The sequence below is a fragment of the Ostrea edulis genome, chromosome 3 (genome assembly GCF_947568905.1).
Source record: "Ostrea edulis chromosome 3, xbOstEdul1.1, whole genome shotgun sequence".
Lineage (NCBI taxonomy): Eukaryota > Metazoa > Mollusca > Bivalvia > Ostreida > Ostreidae > Ostrea > Ostrea edulis.
In genome coordinates, this window is record NC_079166.1 from 51,976,856 (window position 1) to 51,989,360 (window position 12,505).

Genomic DNA, 12,505 nt, shown 5'->3' on the forward strand with positions numbered 1-12,505 from the left:
ATTTGTTTTCCTAGGATATAGGGACAGATCTTTCGATTTTTGTTGTTCTTTTTATGAGATGACTCAGCTTTGCCAGCTATTTTTGTTTTTAGTTAAGTGGCGACAGGAATATTTGTGTTATTAAAAAAAATACTGATGCTTTCGATTTTCAAAATTACAATCGATTATTCACATTGTTTCAATTATAGCGACCGATAATTAAAAGTTGGCGTTAATCAGTACAACACTATTAAAGGACGTGAAGAAATATGGACATTCAAGATAAGCTGTAAATAAGTTTTTTTAAAACAAGTAAACAGAATACAGATATATCCCCATATCCCCCCCCCCCCCCCCCCCCTTCAAGAACAAATTTTCGCAGGGTAGAGATTGTTTCAAATATGCATTAAAAAAATGCATACACATGGATTATATTAGTCCCTATAGGTCAAAGTTTAAATCATTTTGTGATTAATACTTAGGTGATTTGTTAAGGCTCAGGGTCCTCCAATAAATAACACGTTTAGATGCTTGTGCTCACTCATTTAGGCAATAGTTTCATACATGTTCATGTCATTCCAAATCACATTTCCATTTAAAAAGGATTTAGGTTTTGTCTTATGAATTCAAAGAGTAATATGTCTGAGGATATGCGACTAGACCAATAAGGATTGTAAAATAAGACCAAAACACTGTTCCCAAACTATGTTTGGACCTTGGAGAACATATAAATGTATCAGATTGACTTAAAAGTTGAATGTCAATTTTCATTCAGTTCCCTGGCTAGCAGTCTTTTGAACTCAATAGCAGACTTCTTGGAAAGTGGTATAGATGACTTCACATCGAGCCTTTACAACCTCACTATGAATGAGGACAGTGATGAGACAATGGAAACAACAGAGAAAGACAGCAATAACAACAATGACAGTGATACAAATGATGAAGTGCAGGATGAACAGAAGATGGTGATTCAAGAAATAAGGTCAGAATTTGAGCATTGCAATTGAATTTGAAGTTAGAAATTCACTTAATGATAATCATTTAAAAAACTTCTCAAGAACCACTGGGCCAGAAAAGATCAAACTTGCATGAAAGCTTCTGCAAGGTAGCTCATTACACCAAGACTTATATTTTTTAGGTCACCTGAGTTTACTCAGGTGACCAATTGCAATTGGTTGTCGTCCGTCGTGGTGTGACGCGTTTTGTGTGTTAACAATTGAACATTTTTAACTTCTTCTTTATAACTACTTTTCCAATTCTTTTCAAATTTGATATGAAGCATCTTTGGGACAATTAAGGGGGACATAAATTGTAAATTTCAGGACTCCAGCACCCCTGGGGCCCTAGGCGGGGCCAAACTTGTTATATAGTGTTTATTGTTCCAGGGGTAGGGGTTTTGGTATCAGGGTGGGGCCAAAATGGTCAGTTATTAAATGTGTGAACAATAGATATTTTTAACTTCTTCTTGACAACTATCATTCCAATTCTTTTCAAATTTGGTATGAAACATATTTGGAACAAAGGGAACATAAATCGTAAATTTCAGGATCCCTGCACCCCTGGGGCCTCTGGGGCAGGGCAAAAAAACTGCCCCAAAATGACAAATTTTAAAAAATCTTCTTCTCAATGACCACGCACGTGTAAGAAAAACTAAATGCATAGTGATGTAGAGCAGGGAGGCCTCTACCAATATTGTAAATTTCATGATCCCCGGGGTAGGGGTTCTGACTCCAAGGCGGGGCCAAACTTGTTATATAGTGTTTGTGTAAAATACTTAAATAACATTTTCTTTAGTGCTTTTGATACTAAATTGAAACTAAATGGATAGAGCAGGTAGTCCTTTACCAAAATTGTAAATTTGATTTTCCCCAGAGTAAGGGCTTTGACCCCAGGGTGGGGTCAAACTTAGTATATATAGTATTTATGTGTAAGTTTGCTGATACTGTATAAAATCTAAGTGCATACTTAGAAATAGCAGAAAAGGATGTACAAAAATTGGTGAATTTCATAACCCAGGGTTATGACTTTAGGATGAGTCCAAATTAGTCATATATTTTGATGTTTTAATGTTAATACACCTATTTAAAGCCTTTCATCAGTGTATGCACTTTTGAGGGCAGTGAAGTTTTAAGAACACATCTTGTTTTCTACTGTTGCTGAACATTAGAATTTAGCTTAGATATTCAGAACAGGAATTTTTTTTCTAGATTTCATAGCCCATGGAAGTAGTGATACTTTTTCACTTGTATTCAGGTGACCGATAAGGCCTGTGGGCCTCTTGTTCCATTTTACAAAGTAAAAGAGGAAAATGAACAATTACGTAAAGCCAAGGAAAACTATTTCATAAAACTGTTTAAGCCGAAACTAAACTGTTAATATCTTTACTTCATGTTATTTAACATGTACATTTTACATAGAATGTCTCCTTTAATGTACAGAAATTTAGAGGCGCTTAAAACTTATGGACTGAACTATTTAAAATATTTCTGTATTTTTAAAAGTGTCTAACATTAACATTGTATAATGTTCGGACGTCACAATCATGACTGTATTATGTTTAACGTTGCCCACATAACGTCACGAGGATGGCGTCATAATGGAACTTGTATGTATACATTGTTTAAAAATCTACTGACGAGCCCGCAGGGCGAAAGCGCTATATAGATAAAAGTTTGAGGATTGGATTTTATTTTTTGACTTTATATATATATATATATATATATATATATATATATATATATATATACAGGTAACTCTCGAATTATGGCCACTCAATTCCTTGCCATTTTCGTTATAACGCCGCATTTTTCTAGGAACATTTTTCCTGTTACTTAAAACTCTCATTAAAACACCAAATTCGCTATCACCATTTGCCACAGTGTTTTCATTACAAAAGTCCATTTCAATGTGTTAATTATCTTGATAAACCACCATGGGTGCACATGGTCAGTGAAGCAGTAAATTGGTCATTATCGATCTCCGGCGTACACCTGGACAGAAGGATCCCAGTAATTGCTGTATTGAATAAACAAGAAAATTACTGTAGTCAAGTTGTTTATACATCATAGAAACACATTTCAATTTAGCTATGGCCTCGCCACGAAAGAGGCGACATCTTAGCAGCAAAGGATGCAATTCTTGCCAACCCTGACCCAATCTCTGAAGGCTCGCCTGCCAGGAAACGGCACTGCAGTGCACTTAATACTGACTTAGAAAAGGCGTTGTTTATGTGGTTTACGCAAGTCAGGACCAAAAAAAAAAAACATTCCTGTTACCGGGGATATGATAATTGGAAAGGGAAAACAGTATGGTGCAGAGCTAGGAATATCCAATTTCAAATATTCTGAAGGGTGGCTAACTCGTTTCAAACAACGTCATGGAATTTCTTTCAGAATTATAAACGGGGAAAGTGTCGGAATTGATGTGAGTTTGATTACTGATGGCCGGAAAGAGGCAATAGAAGTAATGAAAAATTATGATTTGAAAGATGTTTATAACATAGACGAGACAAGATTGTTTACCGAATGTTACCCGATCGCTCACTTACATAAGTATTGTAAATAGAGGAAAGATAACTCTTACATATAAAAGAACGGTAACTCTATTTCTTCAAGATGGCAGTAATTCAATTCATCGCCAAATTCGTTATAATGCCATAATTTCATAAGAACAAAAGGTGGCGGTTTATCGAGAGTTGACTATATATATATATATATATATAATCCAAAATATAAGTAAATATCCACACAAGTAATAGTATAATAAAGAAAAATTAAAACGCCGAAAATAACTCTGGCACTATTGATTATCAGGTCACATGGTCAAAGTTCAAGGGTCAAACTGGATAAAGTAAGATATCTTGAGAATGCTTTGCTTGACAGACATCAAATGTGGTACACAGAGTTATTTTCGGCGTTCTAATTTTTCTTTATTATATATATATATATATATATATATATATATACACACACACACACAAATTATATATAGATAGTTTGTAAGTTTCAAACATTTTACAGGAAGTAATTGGTGTAAAGATGGTCCCAAGTGGATTTTAAGAAACTTGTAGTCAAATTAATTCATAATATCAAATCAACTTTATAGAAACTAAATTTTGCAGGCATTTATTTCAACAGACTTCTAGAAATTGCAAAAAACTTTTTAATGAAGCTAGAGAGAGGGCTTCAAAAGCACTTGGATTTGCAAAGGCACTGAGGAAGGTATGGACATTTTTTTTACTATATTTGGGTCACCAGAGTAACTCTGGTAATATTTGTCAATCATCATACATTGACCATTTCCAATTTCATCTTTTAAATCCATTGAAGCATAAGGGTGAGGACAAAACCTCTAAGAAATGCAAAAAATGAAAAGTTGGCCCACTTCTTGAATTTCATCAATTTTGAAGGAACACCTATTTCCAACTGCACAATCAAAGTTAACATTTTTTAATTACTGGCTGTAAAATTTGAATTGGTAATTATGTTTCTCAAAAATTAGTTTCGAAACATATCAGTTTTCATTTTTTGCCTGACCCCCCCCCCCCCCCCCCCCCCAACCCAACCCAACCCAACCCAACCCAACCCAACCTCCGAGAAAAAAGGGGGGCATACTTCGTACCTGTGTTTGTCGGTTGGTCCATATGTTTGTCGGTGGTCCGTAGACCAGGTCTTATCCACTCAATATCTAAAGAATCCTTTGTTTGAAAGTTACCAGACTTGGTACAGTGGTTTCCCCTAGACAGTAGATGTCCCCTATTTATTTTCAGATTACAAGGTCAAGGGTCAGTTTGTTAGTCTGTAGCCTCAAGTCTTTTCCACTCAATATCTAAAGAACGTTACCAAACTTGGTACAGTGCTTGCCTCTAAAGAGTAGATGATTCCTATTGATTATCAGGTCACACGGTCAAAGTTCAAGGGTCAAACTGAATAAAGTAAGGTATCTTGAGAATGCTTTGCTTGACAGACACCAAATGTGGTACACTGGTTCTACCTAAGGAGTAGATGACCTGTATTTATTTTGAGATCAAAAGGCAAGAGTCAAACTGTACATAAGATTGTTGTACACTCAATATCTTGAGAACCTCTTAAGAACGTTCATTCAGCTACTTTTCTTGCATTCCTTTGGAACAAACTGTCTCAAAATGTTCGAAGCTCTGGTTCGGTTGGCATTTTTAAAGCTGTGTATTTGATGGAATATTTTCATAGAAGTAGCACTAAAACATCGTGCTTTCCTCTTTGTTCAGGTGTGCCAAATGTAGTTGTGATATGGCACTGTGTGTGCGTGTGTCTTATGCTATTTTTAGCCGAGTTGCAACGAAGTTGAACTCGGCTATTGGTTTGGTGATGCGGGCGGGCTGTTGGGCGTCAACAATTGGTTTCCAGATGATAACTCGAAAAGTTTACAATCTTTGATATATTGTTGGGTACCAGGTAAGGAAGACCCCTATTGATTTTGGAGAAAAAAGGTTGAAGGTCAAGGTCATAGTGACCGAATATAGAATGAAAATTTCAGAACAATTTGGTTTCCGGGTGATAACTCAGAAAGTTTAAATCCGAATCAAATGATACATAAGGATATTGTTATGTACCAAGTAAGAAAGACCCCTATTGATTTTGGAGAAAATAGGTCAAAGGTCAAGGTCACAGTGACCGAAAATAGATTTAAAACTTCAGACAAATATGGTTTCTGGACTTTAACTCGAAAAGTTTAAAACTGAAATTAGTTCTTCACAATTATAAATATAATATGCCACATCATTCCTGACTTTACAATGTATCCCATGCAACTCGGCTCATGCACCCCTGGGTGCATATATTGATTTTTTCCTCTTTCCTTTTATGTCATGTATTCATATTTAGGTAATAATTTTATCACTAATTAGGTGTGTCTTATGCTATATTTTTTCCCCTTTTCCTTTTATATCGTATTCATGTTTAGATACTAATTTTAGATGTTAATTTTATGTTTGTGTATATGTTTTAATGCAGGACCATAATGGAAACTAGCTATATGCTAATTTGTGTTATCCTGGATAAATAAAGGCTATTATTATTATTATTATTAGAACCATTTCCTTGACAGACCTAAAACTTGGTACACTGACTTCTCCTAAGCAGTAAATGAACCCTATTGATATTGTAGCTCAAAGGTCAAATTAAAATGGACATAGCATTGTCTGCTCAATATCTTGAGAACCCTTTGCTTGACAGACATCAAACCTGGTTCTACATAAGGAGTAGATGACGCCTGTTGATTTTGATGTCAAAGGTTAATGGTCAGACATCTCTGGACATAAGATATTGTCTGCCCAGTATCTAAAGAAACCTGAATGCTTGACAGTTACCAAACTTGGTGCAATGGTTGCCCCTAGAGAGTAGATGACCCCCTAGTGTTTTTCAGGTCATAAGGTCAAGGGTCAAAGGTCAAACTGGACATAGGAAGATACTGTCTACTCAGTATCTTGAGAATGCTTTCAGAGATATCAAACTTGGTACACTGGTTCTACCGAAGGAGTAGCTGACCCGTATTTATTTTGAAATCAAAAGGTCAAAGGTGAAGCGGACAAAAGGCCAAAATAAAATGTGTGTGTTTCCGGTTTCCCGACCCTATCTCTGTTTTTGCCGCTGAACCTAAATATTTTATTGATGATATATACATATTAAATAGGAATTTTCATACCAAATTTTTTTTCTCTATATCATTCGAGTTTCCGATTTCCGTGTTGACTACTATAATTGATTTTCAAAATGTTTGAGAAGCATGAGTAATGTGTATATAGGTATTCATGCAGGGTTCGAAATTACCTCATGTCCGTAAGTCCAAGACTAGTAAAAAACGTGTAGGACTAGTAAATTTTTTATAGCACTAGTCCGTACGTACTAGTGAAAATCCGGAAATCAATCTTGAATTGGTTAAGATTTTAGCAAAATTTGTCTGTAGTCTCTTAGATGTTCAAACAACTTATGGCCGATTACCTGCATGTTTAAGTGTTTGCATGACTATGACATCCTGATCTTCCAAATACATGGAGTGCGTTCGAGACCGATGTTCTTTGAATGAGCACAAATTCCTGCCGATTCCGAACGCCGAGTACGCATCACGAGAACGGGTTCAAGGTGCAAGAACACAGGCACTTGTTTCTGTAAAACACTTACGACCTCTGTATACTGTTATTATTAGTATACAGAGGTCGTAAGTGTTTTACAGAAACAAGTGCCTGTGTGCAAGAACTGCAAATAGTGTGGTCTAAGAACATGCATGTTTGTGCGCACATGTTCTCGTCATTTGCGACTCGAACACAGGAGTTCGTAACACTATACCTCATGGCTTGGTCAATCGAGTGAATTTGATTGAATTTATTGATAAAATTTCAAACTCCTGTGACTCTAAGAACTGAGCACGAAAACAACGGGAACGTCGATCTCGAACGCACTTATGTAGTTAATGGACGTTTATTAAAGGATTAACTCGGAGGTTACTGTATGCTTGTAAAGATCTTGAATACAAAATAAAGTATGGTGGTCTTTTTCTTCTGTAGGTGTCAGAAACTGAATTGCTTGCAACTGTGGTGTGTTTGGTCTCATTAAATACTATTAAAAAAATGAAGATCATTTAATAGATATACTGGACGGACTAGTGAAATGCTTTGCGGACTAGTGAACATCAATAGTGACTAGTCTGTACGGACTAGTGCTTGAAAAAGTTAATTTCGAACCCTGGTATTTTAAAAAGCGTATGTATCAAAAACAAAGAATTCGAATAAACAAGCATGACTTGTTTACCGTGTAGCATATTGCCCATAAAATATGGCAATTTCGATCATTTGAAGGCAAAAAATATGATGACATTTGTTCCCCATAGATAAGACTCATCAACAAATATCATGGCGATCCTGTTAATTAATGTTGTGTTTTTGACTAAATAAAGAACCAGAGCAGAATTTGCCATAATTTTGTGTTGTATGCTTGCAAAGCTCAGTGGTTGTTGTTTACATTGTAGACTGTTTTTGATGAAAGTGCCAATCACTCTGGTCTGAGTCTCTTAAGGTGGCTGGGACAGAGTGTTTATGTTGGTGAACTTGCCCAACCCTCGAAAAGTTGCGAAAATGAAATAAAATGCTTCAATAAATTAAAATGTTTTTTTACCCTACACACCCTACGTAAATTTTTAGGACTGAAACAGGAAACACATGTATATTTTTCTGGCCTAATAAGATATTGTCCACTCAATAACTTGAGAACCATTTCCTTTACGGGCATCAAACTTGATACATTGATACCCCTTAAAGAGATGTCCCCATTAGTTTTCAGGTAGCAAGGTCAAAGGTCATGGTTCTGAATTGAATGATTGGTTATTTGGAAAGGTCTGATCAGTATCCTGAGAGATCAAACTTATTTCACTGTCACTACAGACATTGATCCTTTTCATTATTGCCTCACAGGGGTCATAATGTTTCTAAAGCATTTCATGTTATCATTGCATATATTATTTTTAGCTCACCTGAGCTGAAAGCTCAAGTGAGCTTTTCTGATCACCCATATTCCGGCGTCCGTCCGTCCGTCCGTCTGTAAACTTTTCACATTTTCAACTTCTTCTCAACAACCACTGGGCCAATTTCAACCAAAGTTGGCACAAAACATCCTTAGGTAAAGGGAATTCTAAATTGTTAATATAAAGGGCCAGGCCACCTTCCAAGGGGAGATAATCAAGAAAAGGTAAAAATAGGGTAGGGTCATTAAAAAATCTTCTTCTCAAGAACCACTGAGCCAGAAAAGCTGAGATTTATATGAAAGCTTCCTTATATAATGCAGATTCTAAATTGTTAAAATCCTGGCCCCCGGGGGTCGGATGGGGCCACAATAGGGGATCAAAGTTTTACATACAAATATATAGGGAAAATCTTTAAAAATCTTCTTCTCAAGAACCACTGAGCCAGAAAAGCTGAGATTTATCTGAAAGCTTCCTGATATAATGCATATACTAAATTGTTAAAATCACGACCCCCGGGAGTCGGATGGGGCCACAATAGGGGGTCAAAGTTTTACATACAAATATATAGGAAAAATCTTTAAAAATCTTCTTCCCAAGAACCACTGAGCCAGAAAAGCTGATATTTATATGAAAGCTTTCTGATATAGTGCAGATTCAGGTTTGTTAAAATCATGGCCCCCGGGGGTCGGATGGGGCCACAATAGGGGATCAAAGTTTTACATACAAATATATAGGGAAAATCTTTAAAAATCTTCTTCTCAAGAACCATTGGGCCAAAGAAATTCACATTTACATGAAAGCTTTCTGACATAGTGTAGATTCAAGTTTGCAAAAACCATGGCCTCCAGGGGTAGGTTTGGAGCCATAATAGGGATTACGGTTTTACATGCAAATAGATATGGAAAATCTTCTGATATGGACCAAGGTGACTCAGGTGAGCGATGTGGCCCATGGGCCTCTTGTTTTCCTTTATTCTCTGAACATTTTTAGCTCATCTGATCTGAAAGTTGAAGTGAGCTTTTCTGATCACCTGTTGCCTGTCGTCCATCCATTCGTCTCTTTGTGTGTCTGTCCATAAATCTTTTACATTTTCATCTTTTCCAGAACCACTAGGCCAAAATTTAAACTTATCGAAAAGCATCATTGTGTAAAGGGCTTCCAAGTTTGTTCATTTGAGGATCCATGCCCCCTTGGAAGGGTAGATAATTAGCATTATGTTAAGATAGGGTGGGGTTATTCTAAATCTTCTCAAGAACCACTGGATCAGAAAAGACAAAACTTGTGTCACGTGAAAGTTTCCTAAAGAATGCAGATTCCAAATTGTTCAAATCATGGTCCCCAATGGTAGGGTGGGGCCACAATGCAGGATCAAACTTTAAATGGGGATATGTAGGAAACAATCTTCTCAAGAATAGCAGAGTGCAAATTGGACCCCAGGTAAGGTATAGGGAATAGGGAATCAAAGGTTTGAATGGGGATATACAGTGAAACTTCTCTAAACCGGCCAGCTGTCGAACCGAAAAAAACCCAGCCGGTTTAGAGAGGTGGCCGGTATACCGAGAATTTAGCATTTAGAGACATTTCAGCTCAATTTTTATTAAATATATTTCATTGACATACCACAAACCATATAATATGGTGTTCAAGGACTATTATTTCACTATCTGAAATAAAACAAAATAATTTACTAACATGTTTATTTTCAATTTATAGCGCTAAAACTAATTAAACAGGAATAAACATTTGTACATTGGCATGCGTAAATAATGGAAAACATTCCGTTTAAATAAAACTGCATTTGATATATGTATAGAAATTTGTAGACTAGCAGCATTTATGTAGAATTTCTGCTTATGTTTTGATAAACAAAACAAACACAGCCATTTGATTGCTGCTATTAATACATGGAGTAGGTACAGAGTAGGTACTGCTCACTTTGATATGGTGATCTATGATCAATTATCAGTGGAGATCAAACTAGTCCCCTTGTACCTACAGGTAATTATTACTAGAAATAGTCCTGCTGCAATCATCTAATTTTAACTAAAAATTTATAACAGGATCCATACATTAAGAAAACACAGAGGCCTATTATTGGAATTCCTCTTACCTATAGAAACCCTGTTTATGTCCATTGCTTATATCGTTAACAAATATGTTTTAACATTTTTGAAAAGTACAGTAGTAAATATAAAATTTTAATTTTGATGTTTCTTAGGAATTTTAAGTCTATGGACCCCCCCCCCCCCCCACATCATTTATCTATTGAAAATTATCATTAACAGTCATGGGTTTGTGGTTTATTAACTACCCCTTATATCCATGGTGCAACAATATGGGGTATTGATTGTATTCATTCAATATGTGCATATCTGTTTATAACATTTTGTACAGAAATTTGAAAGGGTCACTTGGATTAGCCAAGCACCAATTAACATCCTGAACAGCACAGGTAAACTATAGAACTTATAGAGGCCACTAGTGTTTTTCACACCTCCTGTGGATAATTCCCACCTGGCCAGTAAATCAGTCATTTTTCACACCTGACTGGTCTTAATCACTCCTCTGGCCAAAATTTTCTTGTCTTCAAATAGTGGCCAGTATTATAAGGGTAAATTACACATGTTTGTTAACAATTGTACTTTAAAAAGTGGCTGATGTCCGATTTTCAGGGGTGGCCGGTTTTGTGAGACTTTCTTTGTAAGGAAATGTTAAGGTTTCTGCCGGGACTTTGAAAATTGGCCGATATTCAGGGAGAACCGGTTTTCTGAAGGGCTGGTTTGGAGAAGTTTCACTGTATAGGAAAAAATCTTTAAAATCTTTTTCTCAAGAACAGCATGACTTTGATATGCAAGCATCCTCATGTAAGGCAGATTCAAGTTTGCTCAAATCATGTCTGTGGTGGGTAGGGTGAGACCACAATACAGGAACACGGACTGACAAATATATATTTAAAGCACTTGCCCAATGGCAAGTGCATGGCCAAAACTCACTTGCCCTTCCTACCACGAATTATGAAATAAAACAAATCATAGTTCATGTCATTCTTTTACTTTTTTGGTCTACTTCACATTCAACGTAATATAATTTTCTTGAGCATCACTGGTTTGGTGAGATTTAAAAGTTCAATTCTAAAAAATTTGCAACCACTTAAGGAGGTATGCTACACCAGAGAAATTTGATGTAGATGAAAAGTGGATATGTACAACAATATTTTGAAGTTGAAAATTTTCAAATTTACTTTATTTTGTCAAAAAATACAGTTTTAGTAGAAGGTAATCTGAAAAATTTTTAAAACCCCTGCTGGACTCAAACCTGCAATCTACAGGTCAACAGTCGGTATTGATCTAACTTACTGAGCTACTTGGCTAGGTATTTAAATGGAAAAGGAAAAGTCAAATATTGCTGATATAGATTTTTACATCCATGTTTTTAAAGGAAGTCAGCCATTATGATGATGTAGAGTACTACCTTAATATAAATTCACATTTCCAATATTTCTGTCTTCAATATCTATACCAATTGTAATTATACCCATTTCCTCATGAATGTGATGCAGATGTGAACATTCTGCATATGATTCTTGATAAATATTACGTGTATATATTTATATATATATATACAAAGCACTAAAATGACCAACGACTCGAACAACCAGATTGTCAAATTTTTTCAGGAGAAACGAAAAGAATTACATAAAGAGGCCTATATCAACAGAGAATAATAACAAAACTACATATAAATACATCTAGCACTACAACTACACTAATCTACAAACGTATTTACAACACAGACTACATGTTTTTTGGTCTTTACGATTGCCAATCAATGTAAAAAGTGGAGCGAATTAGGACATGCCTTATTCGTCCAAAGACCTGATCCAAAATGACATTGTGAGTTTTTAGGGCTAGGTTGGGGCCACAATATGGGGTTAACATTTTTCATGGGAATAAAGATAGTAAAAATCTTTTTAAAAATCACAACAGCTGAACAATAGCAGGACCAAGGTGACTTAGGTGAGCGATGTGGCCCA

At 35.9% G+C, this 12,505-nt stretch overlaps 1 protein-coding gene across 2 annotated transcripts in view; it reads left to right on the plus strand.

Annotated features, from left to right (window-relative positions):
* Window positions 1-12,505, plus strand: part of LOC125675655 (mitogen-activated protein kinase kinase kinase 4-like) — a 132,112-nt gene that overhangs the window by 44,001 nt on the left and 75,606 nt on the right. For both annotated transcript variants that reach the window (XM_048913433.2, XM_048913434.2), the window contains exons 6-7: window positions 755-961; window positions 4,100-4,199. In XM_048913433.2, the coding sequence (XP_048769390.2) occupies window positions 755-961; window positions 4,100-4,199 (307 nt within the window). The remainder of the gene's footprint in view (window positions 1-754; window positions 962-4,099; window positions 4,200-12,505) is intronic.